This window comes from Sminthopsis crassicaudata, chromosome 3, assembly GCF_048593235.1.
Source record: "Sminthopsis crassicaudata isolate SCR6 chromosome 3, ASM4859323v1, whole genome shotgun sequence".
Taxonomy (NCBI): Eukaryota; Metazoa; Chordata; class Mammalia; order Dasyuromorphia; family Dasyuridae; genus Sminthopsis; species Sminthopsis crassicaudata.
The window spans coordinates 511,548,287-511,571,146 of record NC_133619.1 but is presented as its reverse complement, the minus strand read 5'-3'; the positions used below and the strand labels follow the sequence as shown (position 1 = coordinate 511,571,146).

The 22,860-nt window shown below is 37.6% G+C and overlaps 1 protein-coding gene across 8 annotated transcripts in view; it reads left to right on the top strand.

Annotated features, from left to right (window-relative positions):
• C2CD3 (C2 domain containing 3 centriole elongation regulator) overlaps positions 1 to 22,860 on the top strand; it is a 142,084-nt gene that overhangs the window by 115,069 nt on the left and 4,155 nt on the right. For 5 of the 8 annotated variants that reach the window (XM_074304051.1, XM_074304047.1, XM_074304048.1 and 2 more), the window contains 6 exons: positions 307 to 512; positions 896 to 1,020; positions 3,792 to 3,953; positions 6,432 to 6,646; positions 9,289 to 10,204; positions 11,710 to 11,818. In XM_074304051.1, the coding sequence (XP_074160152.1) occupies positions 307 to 512; positions 896 to 1,020; positions 3,792 to 3,953; positions 6,432 to 6,646; positions 9,289 to 10,204; positions 11,710 to 11,818 (1,733 nt within the window). Of the gene's footprint in view, positions 1 to 306; positions 513 to 895; positions 1,021 to 3,791; positions 3,954 to 6,431; positions 6,647 to 6,964; positions 7,136 to 9,288; positions 10,205 to 11,709; positions 11,819 to 22,860 lie in introns of those variants that run through there. The other 3 variants (XR_012488376.1, XR_012488375.1, XM_074304046.1) reach the window with 3 other exon arrangements.

Sequence of the window (22,860 nt, the reverse complement as noted above, 5' to 3'; positions counted from 1 at the left end):
CTTGGAGAACACAAGAATTTCCAAAGAAACTGAGACATCCAGAGATTTGGATGTCTATTCTGGTTTTTTTTTTTTTCATGAAGCCAACAAACAACAAAACTCAGGCCTTTGCCTGTTTGTTTTCTACTAAACAGAAAGAGGGGTTATAGGAAAAGAAGTCTTTGATTGCCCATCTCTCATGTTAAGTCCATCTTCCATCCTTCAAAGTCTCTGAACTTAGTTACTTGAAACCTTTGATCTTATTAGCCACAGTTCACCTGCCCATATTACTCCTCTCCTCTCTCTCTCTCTCTCTCTCTGCCATAGATGTGGAACGGGTGATTGGCTTTGCCTCTGTGGACCTTTCACCTCTTCTTTCTGGATTCCAATTTGTTTGTGGCTGGTACAACATTGCAGACTTCAGTGGACAATGCCAGGGGCAAATTAAAGTTGCTATCTCCCCTTTGGAAAGCATTATTCATCTCAAAGAAGAAAGGCTAGCAAGGCAAGGGGCCAAGGTCCCTGGATTATCAGTATGTACCCTGTTTCCTCACCTAAACTTATTGATTGTGACCCCAGCCACATGTCCTTTGGGGGGAGGAAGGGGAGGGAGAAGCAGGGAAGGGAATAATTCCTTCCCTCAAGAAGAATCTATAATTTAAATCTGAAAGAGATCTTAGAATATGGGAGGCCAGAATTGGAAGATTCCTTATATATCAGCTTTTCTCATTTCCTAGAAAGTAAACTGTGGCCCAGAGAGATCAAGTGATTGTCCAAGGTTTTTATTCCTACTGGGTGCTCTCGGGATGGGTAATTAGGAGAACTTCATAGAGAGTTATAATGATTATATCAAGTTGAGGAGATGATTGTATCACACAAGAAAAAATGATGTTTTATCTATTTCTCCTCCTTTTAGCAGATTGCAAAATATAGTCCATTTTCCTTCTCTGCCTCTGCATTTCCCAGTTGCATGGGAAGATATAACCTGGCTCAGCCAGTTCATGGCTGTTCAAAAGATATTAGTGTGTCTTCTCCTAAGAGGTAAGTGAAATGTGTTGCTAACAAGGCTTAGGAAAAAGAAGTATGAAAATTTGCAATTTCTGTTATTGCTTTGTGAAAAGAGAAATATTGACTGGCTAAATGATCCATTCAACACTGTAATTTTAGGATAGGGTATGGGGGGCAGGGAGAGTAAGGTCCTTGTCAACTTGCAAACTTTGTGAACTACAGAATTCAACATTTCAGGTTCAAAGAATGCCCTCTTTGCTTTCTGTTCCTGTTTAGCTCCATATCTAAAAACAGTCAGCAGCTGTGTTTTAAATACATCTCATGACCTTTCTCTCCCTCTCCCCTCCCCCCAAAAAAACCCAGGCATCAAGCCAGTTTGTGAAAAGGAATGCATCTATCAACTCAGCACTAGACACTTAGTCAGGACTAAGGCATGTTTTACCCAGTAAAAAAGGAGGAGACCATATTCAGTTCACTATCTCAGCAGCTCAAGAATAGACCATCTACATTTCTTTCTAGCCATTTCCCACCTACCTCAAGATAGGCACAATTTTTCACATAAACGGAATATCAACCAGAAAGAATCTTACAATCTAGAGTGTCAAAGCTACATGTCCTTAGAGCATAAGAATATTAGATCTCAAAAGGATTTTAGAACATAAAATGGCAGAGCTAAAAAGGAACCTTGGAGGGTAGGGGAAGGAATCTGACATATTAATAAATGTTGACTTGAACATAAAATGTTAGAAACTGAAAGGGAACTTAAAACATATTAACAGAGTTGGAAAGGGCCTTAGAGTGTGAAAAAATTTGGAATATTATTTAGTTCGACTTCTACCTTTTATAGAGAAGGAAACTAACCTCACTAGAACTAATTTGTTCAAGATCATGTAGTTAGATAGTAAGACTATAATAACTTGCATTTCCGTAGTATTTCAGTTTTGAAAAATGTCTAATGGGATGGGAAAATAGAGAATAATAATATAGATGAGAAAACAAATCAGAGCAGAAACGTCTTGCCCACTGTTTCACAGAAGACTTTAAGATCCTTGGCCTCTTATAACTCCCTGCCAAATGCTTTTTATATCTGACATCTGCCCATTATCACAAGAGGCTTCTAGTTTATACTACAAAGGAAGGAGCTGCTTCCCCACTCACCCAAGAGCCATCTCATCATTCCAAGCCTCAGTTTTTCTCATTTTCACATGGAAACATTTGTGGTCTTTATATCACTGATTTGCTGTGAGAAAAACTAAATCTTCGATTCATTTATGATTTAGTGGGAGAAATGATTATTGCTCTTATATTGATAACTAATTATTCAATCAGAACCAAGATTTTTCCACTTTTCTACTTTCTCATCTAGAAATCAACCAGTGTGAAAAATCTCCCTCAAAGATTTACCCAAGCCAAGATCTATCAGACAGTAAAAGAAATTCTAAGTGTAGGCTAATGGGTACATATCTGCTCATGTGTTATTTCAAGCAAGTTTGGGAAAGGATTGATTCTCCCTTTTGCCAAAGAGGTGATATGGAAATTGATAAGTCTTTTTGACCAAGATTTGGGTGATCTAAGTCAGGACCCCAAGACCCTCATTGTAATATATTCCAGCCTTTCATGATAATATTTATTATCTCTAATTGTTAAACAATCAGAATTAATTGTCATCCTCAGGAACAACTATTTTTCAAGATCATATAAACTGTGAGCCTACCACCATGAGGGGTCTTTGGTTCAAGAGAGATAGCCAAATGACCATTGTCTTATTAATAAAATTACCCAGGAGCTATGGGTCTCAAACTTTTCTAGTGCCACATTTAGTTTTTTATTGCCTAGTAATTTTTACTTTGATTAAAAGTTCTTTGCTTTAAAAAAACAAACAAACAAACAAACAAAAAAAAAAACAACTGGAGGATTCTGGGAAGATGGTGAAGTAGATTGGTAAATTTCAAGATCTCCTGATTTCCCCCACAAATAGAACAAATTTGTGCTTCAGGGCAAACATAGACTGGTGGAAAATCTAGAAGTCATCATGTATTCATCTTTTTTCTACAGTGTATATGAAAATTTTCACTTCAATTATTATTTATAAAGTTCAGAAAGGGAAAGGGAAGTAACTAAAAAGAACCTTAGAAATCATCTAATTCAAGGCCCAGAATTTTACAGTGAAGTCAACTAAGACTTAGAGAAGTTAGGTATCTTGCCCAGGAAGTAACTCAGAAGTAGACAAGGCAAAATGTCGATTAGAATCAGGACTTCTGATTAAATCTAGTGCTGCTTTTTTCATCTTTGCCATATCACACTATCCCTATAAGCTTTCCTGGTTTACTTTCAAATTATGTTATCTGGTCACACTCATTTGATTATTAAGGAGACAGTTTTTGAATAATAAATTGTCATTTGTTTATCCTCTTTTACAAACTGATATTAGGAAATACCTTTTCTTTGAATATTTGCATTTCTTTGTACAGTTTAAATCACAAGTTTTTTTCTGTTGTATTTGCTACAAATATTTTCCAACTATTATTTTTCTTTCTGTGCTGGTTATATTGTTTTTGTTGTAAAGAATTTTTTTGTAATCAAACTTATCCATATTGTTTCCTGTAATTTTTCCTGTGTAATAGATAAGAATTTTGTTTCTCTACTGAACTAAATGTATTATTCCTTTTTTCTGATATTTTTAGTATGCAAATGATATTTTTATCTTTGTACTATCCAGTTAGTTTTACATACTTTGTTTACAAAGTGATTTTTCCCCAAGGAAGTACTTAATGGTATCTTGATTTTTTTTTTTCTTTTTTCAGAAGTGGACCTGTGAGAAGCCAAGTATCTCGTCATGAAGAGCATATGCAAAATGTTCGCCGATTTCATGAATCCTTGCAGCAAGCTGAAGGGATTATTCATAATGACAGCCAAGAAAACTCACTAGCTTTTGCATCCCATAATTCACTCCTGACCTCTCTCAGGTAAGGATTCTTTTAAAAAATTATCTGGGATCTTTGACTTTGTTATTCTGTTACTGAACTGATTTTTCAAAGAAAATCAAGATAAAAAAGAAAGGTCCTGTGTTCACCAGAATGTTTTAACATCATTTGGTAGCAAAGAATTAAAAACAAAATGGATACCCATTTATTGATGATTTGTGGAATAACTGTGGCATGATATGTTATTGTGGTAAAATTACAATATGTAAAATTCTGAGAAACATATGAGAAAAGTGATATAAATTGATATGGTAGATGTAAACAGAAACAGGAGAACCATTCTGCATGATTGCAATGACCAAACATGAACCTGTAGAATATGTATGGAGCCATTAATATCAGTGGACAGGTCTGGACTGTCATTGTTGGTCAGTATGGTCACACGATTAGTTGGGGGTGTTTTCCATAAATTATCCAGAAGTCATTGTGGTCAGTAAGTTGGTAAGCATTTATTGAGCACCTTTTATGTGGAACACTATGCTTAGTGTTGAGAATACAAAACAAGGCAAATTACATGCCTTATGGTGAAATTATAGCAAGTTTCTTTGTCACATATTAATAATAGTTGTGATAATAATGGCAATAATAAGTACCTTATACTTAACTATAACACATTTTAATTGATAAGTCATGTCCATATACATTATCAAGTTTTGAATCTATAGATAATATTATTCATATTTTACAGATTGATTTATTGATAGAAAAAGCTGAGACTCAGATTATTTTCTCAAGGTCATTTGGATAATGAGTAGTGATAACACTTTTTTTTTTCAGTATATTAACAATGCCTCAAATAGTGGAGGGGGAAAGGTGATTTGCTGGAGTTCTTTCCAGTCTCTCAATACTGGGATTGAAACCATGTGGCAGATTCTCCTTTTGAGTTCTAAGAGTACCACAGTTACTTCCCTCTTAAAGCCATTAAACAAACACACACAATCACAAGATTGCAAGTTTGTCACCCAAAAGGTCTCTGTCACTTTTAAGGGGCACTGAGATGGTGAAATAAAGAGATTGATCTTTGTGAACTCAAAGGGACTTTTAAATTCCTAGATTCTGTGAAGTAGAAAATATAAGACACTGTATTCAAGTGCCTGATGGGATTCTATTAAATGTGAATCTTGTAAGAAATTATTGTAGGCTGGAATGGTTGTGAAAAGTCGTCTCTGCAGTTGGACTTTATAGAATGGAGCTTGATTTAGACTGATGGACAAGGAGGGTGATGATGAGACATTCTAGATTTAGATAGCTGTGGGCATAGCAAGCACATGGGGCTGCAGATGTTAAGAATATTGTCCCAGCTAGGGTTAAGGTCTCTTGTTGAGGAGGCAAAAAAAGAAGATGACTATTAGATTACTAGAGATCTAGTAGCGTTTATTTTTGCAGGGTTTTATATATTTGTGTTCATTCATATCTTATTAAATCCCTATTGTACGCAGAGAGCCTGTGTTACATGCTAAGGAAAAGAGTTAAGATAAAATACAGTTCCTTACTTCCTAGAGCCCACAGTTTGGTAAGACAATGATGTCACCAATGATGATATATATTATCTCATTTGAACCTCAAAACTATTTGAGCTAAGTATTATAGACATTATCCCTATTTTATGGATAATGAAACACATGAAAAGGTTAAATGTCTTGTTCATAGCAACACAACTAATGAGTATCAGAGCTGAAATTTGAATTCAGGCTTCTCCTGGTTCCAAGTCTAATAATCTTTCTATTGTCTCAAGCTGTCTTAATATAACACAAACATAAATAATTAACAATATATAATATTATATATAAATTATAGTATCACAAAATAAGTGCGTGTAAGTGATGCAAAGTACTTTGTCAATGGACATTATTGATAGGCTAATCAAAGAAGACTTCTTAACCTAGTTTGACTTGGGACTTTAAATGATCCTTGGATCAGGAATATGGACTCTATCCTGTAAGCAGGAATGAATGAAAAGCATTTATTGAGTGCTTATTATGTGCAAAACATAATGCTTTGCATAATGCTTAGTACTGGGGATACAAATAGAAAGGTAGGACAGTCCTTGCTCTCAAGCTCACATATAGTATCAGCATTCATTATGCCTAAGTAGGAGATGACCAAAGCAGCTAATCTTTGTAGGATATAACATAAAGGACTGGAACTGAGAAGACTGACTAGAATATTGCCTTATTAATATCGATTTAAAATTGGGAGTGCTTGGGATGAAGAATACCCAATGAGTAGAAGTTGCAATGAAGAACTTTATTCCAATTAGAACTAGTTCTTTCATAAGGTAGTCAACTTCTCATTCATTACTTAGGGTTTTTCAAGCAGAGACTGGGATTTGTTTGGCCATTTGTTTGGGATATAAATGTAATTCCTGTTCAGGCATAGGTGGAATGAAATAGTGTCTGATATCCCTTTTCACTGCAAGATTATAATCTTTTTAATTTTTCTTTCCACTTTTTCTCACAGGAAAAACTTAAATGAACTAGATCAGATTCAAAGATACTTCAATCAGAAGTTAACCAAGTCTTATCCTCAGCTCACCTTCAGTCACTCAGTCCAGCCACCCCAGGAGAGCAGAGACAGTCATCAGGAAGCCGAGACAAGAAGCCTGAACTTAGGGAGCCACAACATTTTAGAAAAATCAAATTACTTGGTATCTCAAGTCAGCGCCCTGATTAATGGTAGGAAGCTGGTAATTTTTATTGTGATTTCCTGATAATGAGAAAAGCCCATCTGTGTGAGAAGGGGAGGAGCATTATAAGGGATAGTAGAGATCCAAATATCCAGATATTTGCAGTTCAACTAGGACAACAAAAAAGAATCCAAAACTTACCTTCCTCTAGGAGAAACTCAAGTCATGAGGTAAAGTATAAGTAGTTCAGTAGAAAGAATGTTGGGATTAGGATTGTGGGGGTGTAGACAATTAGGCCCTCAGATTTTTCATTTCCTATTTTATTTTCAGACTGTAATTGGCATTTTAATTATTCCATTCAATTCAGCAAACATTAATGAAGCATCTACTCAGAAAGGCCATGTCACTCAACATTGAGGATGCAAAGAGAAAAAAAGCAACACAGAACCTGCAGTCAGGCCTCTTACACCCTCATGGGAGGACGGCATCTAACCTGAATCTTGAAGATGATTTCTTAGATCAGGAAGCTCTTTAAGATGTAGGTCTCCTGTTCATTCCAGTATGCTCTACGTTCTCTGTTAGAATAACACTTCACATTTGTAGTACACTTTACTACTTACTTCACAAGACTATTAGAGGAAGGTAGTACAGTGTGGTGCTGTATATTTGTATGACCGGACGGCATTGTCAAAGCATTAACTACATTTCTTTGTTACAAGAGAAGATTCAGTCTGAATTGGGGTTTGGAGGTTTTTTCAAAAATTACTATAAAGACAAAAGACATCACTAAAATTTTTTTAAAAGAAAAAATTGAATGCTGTGTTTGCTGTAGTTTAAAAGATATTCTGACACACATTTTCTCATTTTAGCCTGACCCTAGCAATTTTTTTTTTTTTTTTACAGTTTTTATTTACCAGATATATGCATAGGTAATTTTACAGCATTGACAATTGCCAGACCTTTTGTTCTAATTTTTCCCCTCCTCCCCTCCCCCCCAGATGTCAGGTTGACCAATACATGTTAAATATGTTAAAGTATAAATTAAATACAATATATGTCCAAACACTTATTTTGCTGTACAAAAAGAATCGGACTTTGAAATAGTGTACAATTAGTCTATGAAGGAAATCAAAAATGCAGGTGGACAAAAATAGAGGGATTGGGAATTCTATGTAGTGGTTCACACTCATTTCCCAGAGTTCTTTTGCTGGGTGTAGCTGGTTCTAATCATTATTGAACAATTGGAACTGATTTGGTTCATCTCATTGTTGAAGATGGTCACGTCCATCAGAATTGATCATCATATATTATTGTTGTTGAAGTATATAATGATCTCCTCGTTCTGCTCATTTCACTCAGCATCATTTCATGTAAGTCTCTCCAGGCCTTTCTGAAATCATCCTGCTGGTCATTTTTTAGACAACAATAATATTCCATAATATTCATGTGCCACAATTTATTCAGCTATTCTCCAATTGATGGGCATTCACTTAGTTTCCAGTTTCTGGCCACTACAAAGAGGGCTGCCACAAACATTTCTGCATATACAGGTCCCTTTCTCTTCTTTAATATCTCTTTGGGCTATAGGCCAGTAGAAACACTGTTGGGTCAAAGGTTATGCACAGTTTGATAACTTTTTGGACATAGTTCCAAATTGCTTTCCAGAATGCTGGATGTATTCACAATTTCACCAATAATGTATCAGTGTCCCTGTTTTCCTACATCCCCTCCAACATTGCGCATTATCTTTCCCTGTCATTCTAGCCAATCTGTCAGGTGTGTAGTGGTATCTCAGGGTTGTCTTTATTTGCATTTCTCTGATTAATAATGACTTGGAACATCTTTTCATATGGTTAGAAATAGTTTCAATTTCTTCATCTGAGAATTGTCTGTTCATATCCTTTGACCATTTATCAATTGGAGAATAGCTTGATTTCTTATAAATTAGAATCAATTCTCTATATATTTTGGAAATGAGGTCTTTATCAGAACCTTTGACTGTAAAAATGTTTTCCCAGTTTATTGTTTCCCTTCTAATATTATCTGCATTAGTTTTGTTTGTACAAAAACTTTTCATTTTGATATAATCAAAGTTTTCTATTTTGTGATCAATAATGATCTCTAGTTCTTCTTTGAATATAAATTCATTCCTCTTCCATAGCTGACCATAGCTGTTTGAGGCAGATACTACAGGCTTTTTCAATTCCATTTCACACAGAAGAAATCTGAAGTTGAGAGAAACTCAAGTGATTTTTCCAGTGACACTCCACTGCTGGCAAGCCAAGGTTCCAACTGAGTTCTGTATCTTTAGTATAAAAATAGATGAGAACTTGTTTTTTTGATATTAGGCATACTAAAGGGCTAGAAATGTTACTGGATTGAATCTTTGATTCATGGGGTTCACCTTTTTATAAGGTGATTATTTAAAGTAATTGTAAAGTACTTTAAAGTAAAGTAGCATTCGTAATTGGTAGCTTGGGAAAATATTAATTGTGAAGATTCCATGGGGAATACTAATACTAAGATTTGAGCCAGAAGAGATCATCTCATTCATTTCTTAATTTTACAAATGAGGAAACAAGCACAAAGAGACCAAAATGACTTGCTCAAAAGTCATTCAAATAGTAAGTGAAAGAGCCAGAATTCAAACTCAAGTCTTCTCCCATTTTTTTAATATCTATTGCTCTTCAGATATGCAAACTCTAACCAAGGATTCTCCATCATCATTGAATCATCAAGGAGAGAGTGAAAACCCTGAAGGCAAGAGCCTACTAAGGATTCACAGGGCAGAAGACAAAGGAATAAGTACTGCTCTCTCTCAGGACCAATCCTCCCCTGTCCCTCCTGAAATAACCCCACTTGGAAAGGAAATACTGGGCAAGTTCCTAGAACAAGAAACAACAGAAAACAGTCTTCCATTGGCCTTGGAAGTGATTGAGCTTGAAGAGGATTCTGAGGTGGCCCAAACCTCCAGTGATGGGGACTATGAAGAAGACTTCATAGAGCCTAGAACCCTCAACGAAATCACCACTGTGACAGACAAGACCAGTCCGTGGTCTAGTATTGCATCGGAAGATGGGGTGGTTGACCTTCTGCCAGGAGAAGTAAAGGAAGATGGCCTTTCTCCCCCATCTCCAGAACAGTCCCCCAGAGAAGGACAGAACGAGAGTAATTGCCAGCCCAGGCTGCAGCAGGACAGCCGTCAGCCTCTTCCTCACAGGGCCCCATCTTCCCCCATGGCAGAAGCGGGCAGCGTCTGCAGAGGGAGTCCAGATATGGTCACATACCCCGAAAGCTCCAGGGCAACGAGTATATCTCAAGGAGAAGGTCCTAACAAGAGCAGGAGATTCTCTCTGGTCCCTGAAGCAGCCCTACAAGAGCCGCTGGACTCCAGTGAGTTAAGTGACTCCTCAGACAGTAGAGATTTTGCTTTGGACTACACTGTCTCAGCTCCCCACACTGCAACCTCCTGTTTAGATGAGAGCTGTGAGGAAAAGGACAACGGTCATGACCAGAAGCTGCTGGCAAAGGCATCATCCAGTAGTAGTGAAAAGCCCAACATCCTCCTGGTGGAGTCAGAAGAATCCCCAAAGCATAGCCTCTCACTGTATCCTTTTGGTGTCTTACAAGTACCTTCTCTGTTTATCTGTGCTGGGGTAATTACCCTTTTTTTATGTGCTGGACCCCCTTAGGCAATCCCTCCTCAGAATCATGCTTTTAAATGCATTCAGTAAGATAAATGGGATTGTAAAAAGGAAACCAACTATATTGAAATAGTTATCAAAAGAAAATTTATAATTAGTTCACAGAACCAAGATTAAGAAACTTTGATCTAGTGGGTGATTGTTTAAGGTAGTCTCCCTTTAAAGAGTGGACTTCATGACCCCTGACATGCATCTTAGCTCTAAGATGCTGTCTTTGGGGGCCAAACATAAATAATAAAAAATAAAGTAATATCAGAGGTTTGAAAGCTTGAGCTTATTGTTAAATGTTTTTTATTTGTATTTTCAGGCTAACACAATGTCTGGCATAGAATATATACCTAATAAATTCCTTTTTGCTTGAATTAGGATAGGAAGTACTCAAACTGATGCTTAATAGAGTGAGATTTTGTGCAAAAGAGAGTGGTAGGCACAGATATAGGAAAAAACAGAACAGAAAAAATTTGTCTAGGGCAGTGGGAATTGAGGTATAGAAAGAGTTCCTAGTAGATCACTCTCAAATGACCTTATTAGTTAGACACAACTGGCATAAAGCCAGACTTTCATAATCCTTCCTATACAAGATGTTAATTGATAGACAACTTGGAATCATTGAAAGTAAGAGGTATCTTTCTAAATGCAATCTAAAATGCCTATTCACAGTACTAATGTCTAGTCTAGTAGTCCAATTCAAATGGCTACCCACTTCATTATTTATCTAAGATATGTGTTCTTGATCTCCATGTTGCTCCTGTAAGGGTCACATGGAATTCTGCTGAGAGTGTCTTATACTTTTATGTTGCTTAGTGGATTCCATCAATGCCTGTCATTCATGACTAAGAGTACATGAACAACCTCACAGTCTATAGAAAATCTCTTTCCCATTTCATCTCCTTGATATTGGGAAATACCTTTGGCAAGCAAATGTACATGGTATATTTTCTACATGTCTTAGTTTATTGTGTGATTAAGAAGATATGTTTCCTAATTTAGATCTATAAAAACCTGCCTGTTATCATCTTATATTTTCAGGGATGCCCTGATCATATGTAAAAACTTTAAGACTTTCACTAGTCTTAAAGACTTTATATGTTTTTCTTTTAATGTAGACATATAGATCAGTACTCCCTTCCAGCTTATAGTCCATGGTACTATATGTATGAATAAGACTAAACAGAAGCCCGTGTGAGAAAGACCTGTATGTTTTAATAGAACAGAAAATGATCTTTAAGATCTTTTCAATTCCAAATCCTCTGGCCCTATGTATAAATTGCAAAGCCAAGATATAGAGAGGCAGGAATAAATGCAATGTGTCTGGGGGGACAACAAGGAGCCCTACTTGACAAAAGTAACAGATGTGTTAGGGAAGAGTAAATGTCTGGACATCCTTTTCCCTCACTCCTTCTTTCAGACCAGAGCCATTGGTGGTCCCTAATTTCTTTCTTTCACCCAAGCACTTGGAGGAGTCAATGAGGATGCTCTCTCTCTCTGCAGCTTCACCATCAATCACAATCCGTCAGGTAAGAGCAAAGCAAAGTTCTTCCCTGCAGAGACAATATTTACTTGCTGCTTTGGTAAACATTAATATAAAATATGAGAATGCCCCTAACAGTCTGCCTAAAACTGCCTGTCAGTCACTGGATAGGGATTGAACACCTTCTTTGTTCCCAAAATTTGCCCTATTTGGAGATACAAGATAAATTTAAAATGAGTTTTCTGCCTGTCTTTATGGCACTTATAGTTCAGTAGGAGACATAGATGAGAAAAATTTCAAGTTTCTCAGACCATAAGCTTAACGTGAGTTAAGCATTATAATTCAGAAGCTACTGGTTTTACCTTAGACTATAAAAATTAGGCTATGTCCAGAAAAGGAGATAACCATTCCAGTGCTGGTAATAGCACACCTGGCATACTCTGTTCTTGGCATCATGTTATATTCGCTCGATCTATCCAAGAGCACTTGCTATTTTTCCAATTGCTTAGATCTGATTTTATTTGTATGGAAAGTGTTTTGTAGTTTTGCTTATCTAGTTCCTGACTTTCCCTTGGCAGATAAATTCCCAAATATTTTATACTATCGACAGTTATTTTAAATGGAATTTCTCTTTGTATTTCTTGCTATTGGATTTTGTTAGTGATGTATAAGAATGCTAATGATTTATGTGGATTTATTTTGTATCCTGCAACTTTACTAAAGTTGTGGATTATTCTAATAGTTTTTTAGTTGATTCACTAGGGTTCTCTAAGTATACCATCATATTATCTGCAAAGAGTGATAATTTGGTTTCCTCATTACCTACTCTAATTCCTTTAATCTCTTTTTCTTCTCCTATTGCCAAGGCTAGCATTTCTAATACAATATTGAATAGTAATGGTGATAGTGGGCAACCTTGTTTCACTCCTGATCTTATTAGTAATGGTTCCACTTTATCCCCCTTATATACAATGCTTGCTGATGGTTTTAAATAGATGCTACTGACTGTTTTAAGGAAAAGTCCATTTATTCCTATCTTCTCTAGTGTTTTTAATAGGAATGGGCGTTGGATTTTATCAAATTCTTTAGGAAGTGGGGGAAAGAGAATCTTGATAGTTCTCTTCCAATATCTATCATGGGATAAAATAAATAGATGTGTTCTACTTGGCCCCAGAAAGCAAAAGTAAGATCAGTAGATGAGCATTGCCCAGAAATTGACTGATGTCAAGAAAAACATCTTAACCTATCTCTTCCTATTAGGAAAAAAAATTCCATGAAGGAATTTTTTCAGTTACACTATGTCCTATCTCCTACCCTATACTAAAGTCTTATTTTACTTTCCCAGTACCAAGCCCAGTGCTTTGTATGTAGTCAGTAATTTTAAGTGATTGTCTGAAGCATCATAGATTTAAGCAGTGAACTTAAGATCATCTAGCAATCAACAGAATATCACCTACATGCCAAGGATTGTGCTAGATTCTGGGGGTATAGACATAAACAGTCTGTGCCTTTGAAAAACTTAAATTAATTCTTCTATCAGGAGAGAAAACATGTACATTAATAGGTGTATACAAAACAAATTCCAAGTGTCTGAGCAGGACAGAAAGTAGTTAAATTTTGTAGGAAACTAATGATTCTAGGATGGACATGAGAAGAAAGAGATAGGAGGTTGAGCACTGAGGATAAGAAAGAGCAGAAGAGCCATTCTAGTTGTACAATGTTAAACTCCGGAAGCTTAGAATTGCATTTGGATTTTTGAGACACCCTGCATAAAGCTGGTCTGGGTTATAAAAGGCCTTACAGCCCAAACAGAAAAACTTGTATTTGTCTCTAGAGGTAATAGAGAGCCCCTGTAGTTTAGTAAGTGAGAGAGACATGGGACTGACATGGTAAACCTGTGCTTCAGGAATCTCACTCTCATCTCTGTATGGAGCATGGATGGGAAAGGGCAAGAGCCTTGAGGCAGAGAAGCCAATTAGGCCATTGTTATAGGCCAGGCAAGAGGTACTGAAGACCTGTATCACGGGAGTAGCTATGAAGCAAGGAGAGAGAAGAAAAGAGAAAAAGACTGCTTAGCTGTATAAAGTATAAAGAGTTTGGGATGAATCTGAAATTGCAAACCTGGGTCACTGGAAGCTTAGGGAAGCCTTTGATGGAAATAGGGAAGTTGAAATGATAGAAGAAGGAAATAATGAATTTCGAACACACTTAAGTTTGTGATATGTACAGGAAATCCAATTTGAAATATTCGATAAGTGTCAGGGGAGATGAGAGATGCCCATATAAACGTTGGAGACCTTGGCATAGAAATGATAGTTATGGAAACTGGTATGGTCAGCCATGAGATAAGTAGAAGAAAATAGATAAAGGGATCCCAGAACCGAACCTTGGGATCCATTTGGGAGAGGGAACAGACAGTAAAGGAGATTGAGAAGGGCTGATCACATAGGTGCTCTAGAAACTATAGGGAAAAAGCATGAAGAGAAGGATGATCCATAATGCCTCATGCTTCTGGGAGGTCAGAAAGGAGCAGAGTTGAGAACAGGCCATCAGATTTGGCTATTAAGAGTGATGAAGTTGGAAGCCAGAGATTACAAAGGCTTGAGAAGGAAATAAAAGAAATCAATAGGCTCTGGGGAAGTTAAAGAGAAGGAAATCACTTTCCTTTAAGAAGATAAGGAAAAGCTTATAGTGAAGATAGCACCAGAGCTGAAAGCTAAAGAGAGAGAAGAATATGAGTAAGGAGTTTGGAGAGGAGGGCACTTTAATAGGAACTAACTGGCAAAATAGCTTAAGACTGACAGTGACTTTACTGGAGGCTTTTGGTTTGATATTTAGAAAACTCTGGGTATGATTATGTTGCTTAAGACTGAACATCTCAAGAAAATGTGATAGGAAAATGAAAATCAGAAAGTACTTTTCTTTCAGAGGCTCAATATGTCAAGCCAAAATTCTGAATTTCTCTAGTTTCCCTAAATGAAAACTATAGCAACAAGTACTTAAAGCACCATAATTTAGATCTTGAAAACAAATTTTGTGATTTTAGCAAAACTAGTCATTTCAGTTGCACTAATTGAGAATTTCTGATGAATTGAACAAATAAATTAAACTACCTTAACATTATCCTCAAAGAAGTGATTTTGTCAAGCAGATTAATATTAAATAATATTCCAAATAAACAATTATTTATTGAACCTTCGGTATGCCCAGCATTAGACAGAAAAAGAAACAAATAGACTTCCTAGCTTTAGGAAATGTATAATGTAATTGGGGAAGTAAGAATATAGTTTTCTAAATGGTGAGATGTGTCTTCTTGATGGGAAGAAGTCCATCTGTAGGATTGGGAGTTTACAGCAACAACCAAAATTATCATGGATATTCAGAACAATTTTTGGGTAAATAAATCCTCATATCCTTAGAAAACAAAGGTTCAAATCAAAGTCTATAAATGTAAAACTAATCAAATAATCTCTGAGTAATGGGAGGTGACACAAGGTAAACATGTATTTGTTGAGCAGAAAGCACTGAGTCCATACATAGGAGAGTACCAGGAAGTAGATTGCCACAGAGTGAAAAGACTTAGACTCTACACCAGAAGAAAGATTTGGATACTTGTGACCCCCAAGGTTAATTGGATGCTCCCCACCAACCATTCCCTATGTGGCAGGTGGGACTGGAAGATAATATCCATTTGGCATTAGAAACCATCAGAATACTGGAACTGCTACTGTGAATTCAGTGCAGTGATTATTCTTTTATGTAACTTTGTAAGTTTTGTTTTTGTTATAAAATTATTATGAATGCTTAACTGAATAAAATGCAAGCTAAGAAGAAAATAATACACAGCTCTGCTGAGAAGTTAAGGGGGAGTTTGAAGGAGTTCTTGAGCTCCTACACTGACTGGAGAGACAAAGCAGCCTCATACTAGAAATAATTACATAACCAAAATACTTTATAATCAAGTGTTCAATTGTTCTAAGTACAATTGCAGTTGATTGCTGGGGGATGCCCCCCAAACCAGAGTACTCTACCATCTCAAATTTTCCATCTTTATTTCAAACTACTTCCCCTCACACACTTTGTGTTCCAGCCAGAGTGGACAATTTATTGTTGTTCAGTCTTCCTTCATCTTCCCACTTTCCTGCATTCACAAAGGCCATCGATCCTCCTTGCTAAGAATAAACTCCTTCCTCATATCTGCCTACTAAAGTCTTTCTTTTCCCTTGAAGCTGAACTCAGGGCAATATTGCCCATCCCCCAAGTAAAATATTCTCTTCCATATTTTTGCATAAAGCACTTTTTTTACATCATCTTTTACAGACCTATTATCCTAAACCTTGTATCATATGTATTATATATATGCTATATTTCCTCTCTGTCCCCCTGGGAAGTGTAAATGCTCTAAAGACAGGGACTCTGCTCTTGATCTTTGTATTTCTTGTGCTTAGCAAAAGGTCTAATTCTCTTATTAAGTATTTGTTGAATTGAAGAAAAGCAGCACATCACTGTTTCCACAAAGGCACCAGTACAATTCTCATACTGACTATATACCTTTCTCAAGACAAGAAGCCTTGAGTCTACTCAGGCCAAGTCATGTGCTCCCCTCTAAGAGCTGTGCCATATGAATAATCTGCCTCTCCCACATATTCTTTACCCATTCAGCTGAGACAACAGCCATATAATGAGTACATCCAGAGTAGCCACTGTATGCCCAGTCCTGAGCAACTAGAGACCTGGATTTAGGGTTCCAGCTTTGTCAGTGTTTTGCTTTGTGACATTGAGCAAGCCCTCCTTAGTTTCCTCATCTGTAAAATATTGGTTTGGATTTCCAAGGGCCCTACTAGCTATGATGTGTCTTAGGTCTCTTCTGGTTTTAACAATGAATGTACATTTCAGCTCAAAAAAGTTTTGGCAAGTGTCTACTATATGCAAGACTCTGTACTCTGTTTTTTTTGTTTTGTTTTGTTTTTTCCTGAGGCTGGGGTTAAGTGACTTGCCCAGGGTCACACAGCTAGGAAGTGTTAAGTGTCTGAGATCAGATTTGAACTCGGGTCCTGCTGAATTCAAGGCTGGTGCTCTATCCACTGCACCACCTAGCTGCCCCATGTACTCTGTTTTAAAGTGCCTAGAAGCTTTGACATTTTGCATTAATATGTCCTTGCATTTGTAGAACTATTTACAGTTTACAAGTTTGAATTTACATAACTCTCTATTATGGTGTCATTAGATCTTCTCAATAAGCCTGCGTTATAGATAATGCAGGTATTTCATTCAACGAATGAATTTCATTCAACGAGTTCAGCAGAATGCTAATGAAGCAGGACTTTATGCAAGACTTCTGCTGCAGTGAGAGTGCTTGAAAAAATAAACCTGATACTTGAGGACCTGAAAGTCTTAAGAAAGATATATAAAAATGAATGATAGAAAGAAACATGACTAAGAGTCACAAAGAGAACTTTTTGAGAAACCTGAAGATCACAGAATCTCAGAAGTAGAAGAAACCTCAGAAGTCAAATAGATTAGTTCATTCCTTAATAAAAATTCCCTTCCAGAAACATCTCTGCCAATTGGGCACTCGGCTTGAAAATAATAAGAACGAGGATTTCTCCTCTTTCTCCTTCCTAACTGGGACATGATATGATAGAAAATGAATCCTTATGAGCCAGCCATTAGAAAATGGCTATTCTATTTTGGCTCATAAAAAATTAGTCAATTCAGCCAATATAATAGAGCCATGACAATTAAAGACGCGGACATGGTTTCCCGTTTCTTAATGTTTTCTAACTACATAACAGTGGGCAAGTGGTATCACAATGGTATTTTGACCTCTATTCTGACCAACACATCTAACAAAAATAAAGCCATGATGGTAGGAGTCTTAATTTCAACAGAACTCCCTTAAGTTAAGGGGGAGAGCACCTAAGACCAAAAGGAAACCCATGGTGAAAAAGCCTTTAAACTAGAGTCCTAAAGGGCAATGCTATGAGGTCAAGGTGAGTGGTCTGTTCTATCTCTCTTCACCTCATTCCATCATAACATGAGGCTGTAATGTCACTTATGCCATATGACCTTGGTGGAGATGTTTTTGGCAGAGCCTGGGATGACCATTCATCTAATATATTGTACCAGGCTTATATCTATTTGGAAGAGAGTTGGACTAAACTCTTTTTGTGTCATATACCTCTTTGCAAACCCCTTTGGACCCCTTTTCAAATTTTTTAAAAATTTATCATTAAACAAAACACTTAAATTTGTTAGAGGTTAGTGAAAACAGATTTTTTTATTTCTCTGTCAGAGTTCATGAATCCCTTAAAATCTGTCCATGAACCCCAGGTTAGAACCCTTGGACTAAATAGTTAATTTCAATTCTGAGATTTGTTGTTCTTGGGACATAAAGTAACTTCCTGGCCAAATATAGCATAAATTTCATAGAAGAAGTCACTGAAACTTATAGCAGATTTTATTGAACAACATTGTTCTCTGTGGCAAAAGAGTTGCCAAGACAACTCTGATTAACAGGTTTTTAAGAAAAAGAAAATTTTGTTTCAGGTACTTAGGGCTGTATATATTTGTACAGTAAGCCAAATACTGCTTTTAAAAGGCCACTAGGAAACAGGCACACCAGCATTTCTTATTTAAACAAAGAAAAATGACTCCTTAGAAAATAAGCTAGTTCCTCTCGAGGGAATCTATGACACATTCTTGATCTGGATTTCGAAGACCTGGGTTAGAATCCTGGTTCTCTTATGAGACATGAAGCTCCTTCCCTTCTCTGGGTCTCAGTTTCTTTCTCTGTGAAAAGAATAGGGTTGGCCTCAATAAATTACCTAGTAATCTTATGTTTCTATGGCCTCATAAGGCCTCTGGGCTCACGGGACTGACAGGGAGGGAAGATGATTTAGGCTAATGACGACTGGAAAGAGCTGTGAAGAGTTAGCATGTATCCCCATCAGAAGGAAAGAGAAAAGCCTCCTTTGGCCAGCAGCAGGGCTGTGCTCCTTAAATGGTATTCCGAGGTCCCCATAGTGGCCCAGCAAGCAGTAGACCAGTCCTCAAGTAGCGAGTGAAAAGGATGCATCTTCCTGTGTGGCCTGGGACACTTGGGGTTTATTGCTTTGTATCTCTGTATGAAACACAAGAATACTTCCTAAAAAAACAAAATGAAAAAGCAAAGTGCCTCATAGAGAAATGACACGTGGTGTGGTGACAGGCAGAATAGAGGAAAGAGGGCTGAACTGGAACCCAACGAGACTGAGATCTGCCTGCCAGCTCCATTGCCTTTTGAGCTGGGTGATTCTGGGCAAGTTATCTAACTTCTCTGAACCTTGGCTTACTCGTTTATAAAACGGGAATCATGCTACCATTTGCAGAATGGTACTTTGTAGACTTCAAAACTCTGTAGAAATGTGTCAGTAAATGAATTCATGGAATTCTTACATGCCAAAGATAGGGGGAGCATGTAGTAAAAAGAGCCGTGGCCTCGAATGAAAGAAACCTGAGTTAGAGTCCCACTTCTACTAGCGATCAGTGTGTGAACAGGGCAAGTAAACTCCACTCTGTGGAGCCACTTCCTCCTCAATGGAGCAGATAACCACCGATTTTGAGAGTTGGAAGGCATCTCCCAACTACATTTATCCAGCCCATTCCTGAACCTGTGTAGTCAAACAAGCTTAACTTGAGAAGCTCCATTGAAGGAAGAACCCCATTACCTCATGAAGCATCCTGTTCCATTTGTTTTTACCTCTAAATATTGGAAAGTTTGTGCTTTGTTTCTTCTTCTGCCCTCCAAACCCAAAAGGCCCAATCCCTCTTCTGTGTGACAACCCTCCTAATACTTGAGATCGCTATGCAATTAGGGCCTTCAGACCAAGTCTACGTGGTTGCTATGAGACAGTCTAAAAATAATGTACCAATCTGGTTTTTTCTCCTCCTCACTCAAGCTTGTTAACCACCTATAAAGTGGTATTCAAAACTAAACACAATACTATCCCAGTGATTTGACCAGAGCAAACTGAATACAAGGAAACCGTGAACTCCTTCCAGAGTCTCTGCCTTCTTTAACCTAACCAAATCAGTTGCCATGTTTTTTTTGTTTTTGTTTTTTTATCCCCAGAACTTCTATCTAGTAATCCTGTTAAAAAGGAAATCTGATTAGTCTAGCACTACCCATCCTTGATGAAAACATGTCGTTTCTTTTATAATCACTATTTCTTTTCTATATATCCAATAGCCATTTCTTTAGTATAAAAAAAAAATTTTTTTTTACAATTTATCCAGGAATGAAGGTTTGTCCCATGACATAATTGGCAGGCTTAATTTTCTTCTCTTTTGGAGAATGCTAGATTCATCCTTCTCCAAAATCTTTGAAAAGTCATGGCTCAACATCTGCCAGCTCCATTTGTAGCTGTGATTCATCCAGGTCAGGTGACTTAAACTCAGCAGGGACAGCTAGGTGCTCCCTTACTATCTCCTTACTTCATTGGGATATCTGCTGTTTCCACAGAAGCCCCACAAGAGAAATGGTGTTTAATGATGTAGTGTAATAGAAAAAGCACCATTTTGGACTTAAAGAACTATCTACTCCACACTATCTACTCCAGCCCCTGGGTTCAAATCCCAGCTCCTTACTCCTTGTGTAACCTTAGCTTCCTCGTGAATAAAATGAAGTGATACAAACTCCAAAGTTCCTTCTAGCTCTTACTTCTGATCATTGAGGATCGGACACCTAAGGTGACAGGACCAAGTCTATGACCATCATTGCCAGCAAGCAGAACCCTGACACTGGGACAAAGGAGAGTTGAGGACTTGTTGAAAGGAGTGTGTCTGGACTAGGCTTCCTAGAGAAGTCATAGAACCTGGAGAGTCAGGCAGGATCAGGAAAGTCACAGAGAAGGGGAGGGAGATCATGGTGCTTATATTGTCTGTTTTCTGTCTTGTTCTATCTAGCTCCTTTCCCATTTAGTTAAATCTAATCAACATCTATGCTGAATGCATTGAACCTCTGCAGATTATCACAGATTAAAACCATCCCTTCCAAATGTACTTTGCTTTAGAATGTTCAGAGGATCACTCTAATACCTGTTCTCTCTCTGTTCCTTTGCCCTGAGTGTGCCTCACTCCTGTGTTCTCAATTCCTTTGTTCCCAAGGACAACGCACAAACGTGTTCATGGAGCTGAGGCGCTAGACTGCTGGGCCTGGACTCAGGAACACCCCAGTTTAAATCTGGCCTCAGACACTTACTAACCATGAGACTCTCAACTTCGTCATTGTTAAATGGGATTATTAATGGTGATTACTGCCCAGGGCTGTTGTAAGGATTAGATAAGATTATATTTAACAAATGCTTAACCCAGTACCTGGCACATAGTGGTCCTGCATAAATATTCACTATTAATATTATTGTTAGCTGAATCCTTCCTCTACCTTTTTACAGTAATATCTGACAGAATTGAATAGCCATCATAAAAGTCAAGATTTGAAACAAGATGAAAGTCATCCATGTTAAAGTACCATTAACAAAACTGGCTTCTTCACCATTGGAGCAAACCCAACCCCATAAGAAAAAACATAGATTTTAAGACTGAGCTATTTTTGATAAAATATCTTTGATACTTATGCCATGTTCTCCTGTAGGAGTACAGTAAACACATATGCTCCATGTCCAAGAGTGTATAAAAGCCAAAGAAGAGAAACTTATGAAAACACATACATGGCAGCAGCTGTTACCTCAACACCTGCCTGGGAAAGGGCATACAGGCAAAAGATCTAGAATTAACATTCTGGGATTGACTTTGAGAGCCCCAAGCCCCCATACTGCTCCAGCTGAGTGAAGAGCAGTGTTAAGAAAAGCTTGGTACATTTAAATTTGTGCTAAAGAAAATTGGTCTCCTTGCCTTTATAGTGAATGAGGCACATGGAAAAAATCTGGGAGTGCTCGAATACTTGTCACTAGTACTGAGACTCAGTTGTAGTGCATTTGATATTTGATTTTAAAACAGGAATGCCTGAGTTTGAATCCTGCCTGTGACAACTAATAGCTGTGAGTTTGATTGATCAAATCAGGTCACCTCTCTGGCCCTCTGATTCTTCATGGTATCTCTCTGCCTCCTCTAGAACCCTTGCTCATCGAATATTAGAATTGAATAATCTGTATAATGTAGACTAACCATTGTGTCCTTGTACATCATATCCTGATAGTTACAGTTAGGTGGATTTAGAACTATCTACCTAAAAAGTAATCATCGGTGCTTCAGTAAAAAAAAGTGGCAGACATCTTCAGTGGGGTGTCTCAGGGATGAGTACTTGGGACTTCTTATTAATAACAAAAATAAGGATAATGATAGCAGGTAGCATTTATATAGCAGCAATGTTTGGAAAGAGTTTTACAAATGTTACTGTATTTGATCTTTGAAACAACCCTGGGCAGCAGGTATTATTATCCCCATTGTATAAATAAAGAAACTGAGACAAGGCAAAGGGTAAGTGATTTGCCCAGCGTCACACAGCTGTCTAAGACCATGTCTAAGACCAGCTTTGAACCTGGGTCTTCTTCCAAGCCCAGAAGTTGATGCTCTTAAAAACTGACTGGTGATAACACATTACATGACAGGATCAGGCTCCAGAAGTCTCTTACAGGCTAGAACATTGTACAGGATGATAGTATTTGTTGAAGTCCTGCAGCGAGTCCTGGAGATAGAGTCCTTGGCCTTCCTTGTGCTCAAGGAACTTTACAGTCCAGTGAGAGAGACAACACGGAAACAATTACGTGCACACAGGATCTAGACAGTGAGCCTTGGAGATAACAAAGGAGGAGGATTCCTGTGAAGGAGCTTCTGGGAGAAGAGGGGAGTCAGGCAGAGATGAGGAAGAAGGGATCCTAGCCTCGGGGCCTCCATGGGAAATTGATGGAGTTGGAGCGTAAAGGAGGCCAGTGTCCCCCAACTTCAGAGTATGTGAAAGGGAAAGAGGGACTAAGGTATAAGTGAAAAGACTAGAAAGGGAGAAAAGGACTTTTAAAAACCTAGACACGGGATTTTCTCTTTGATCCTGGAAGTGACAAGGAATTTGTTAAATGGGGGGAGTGGCAT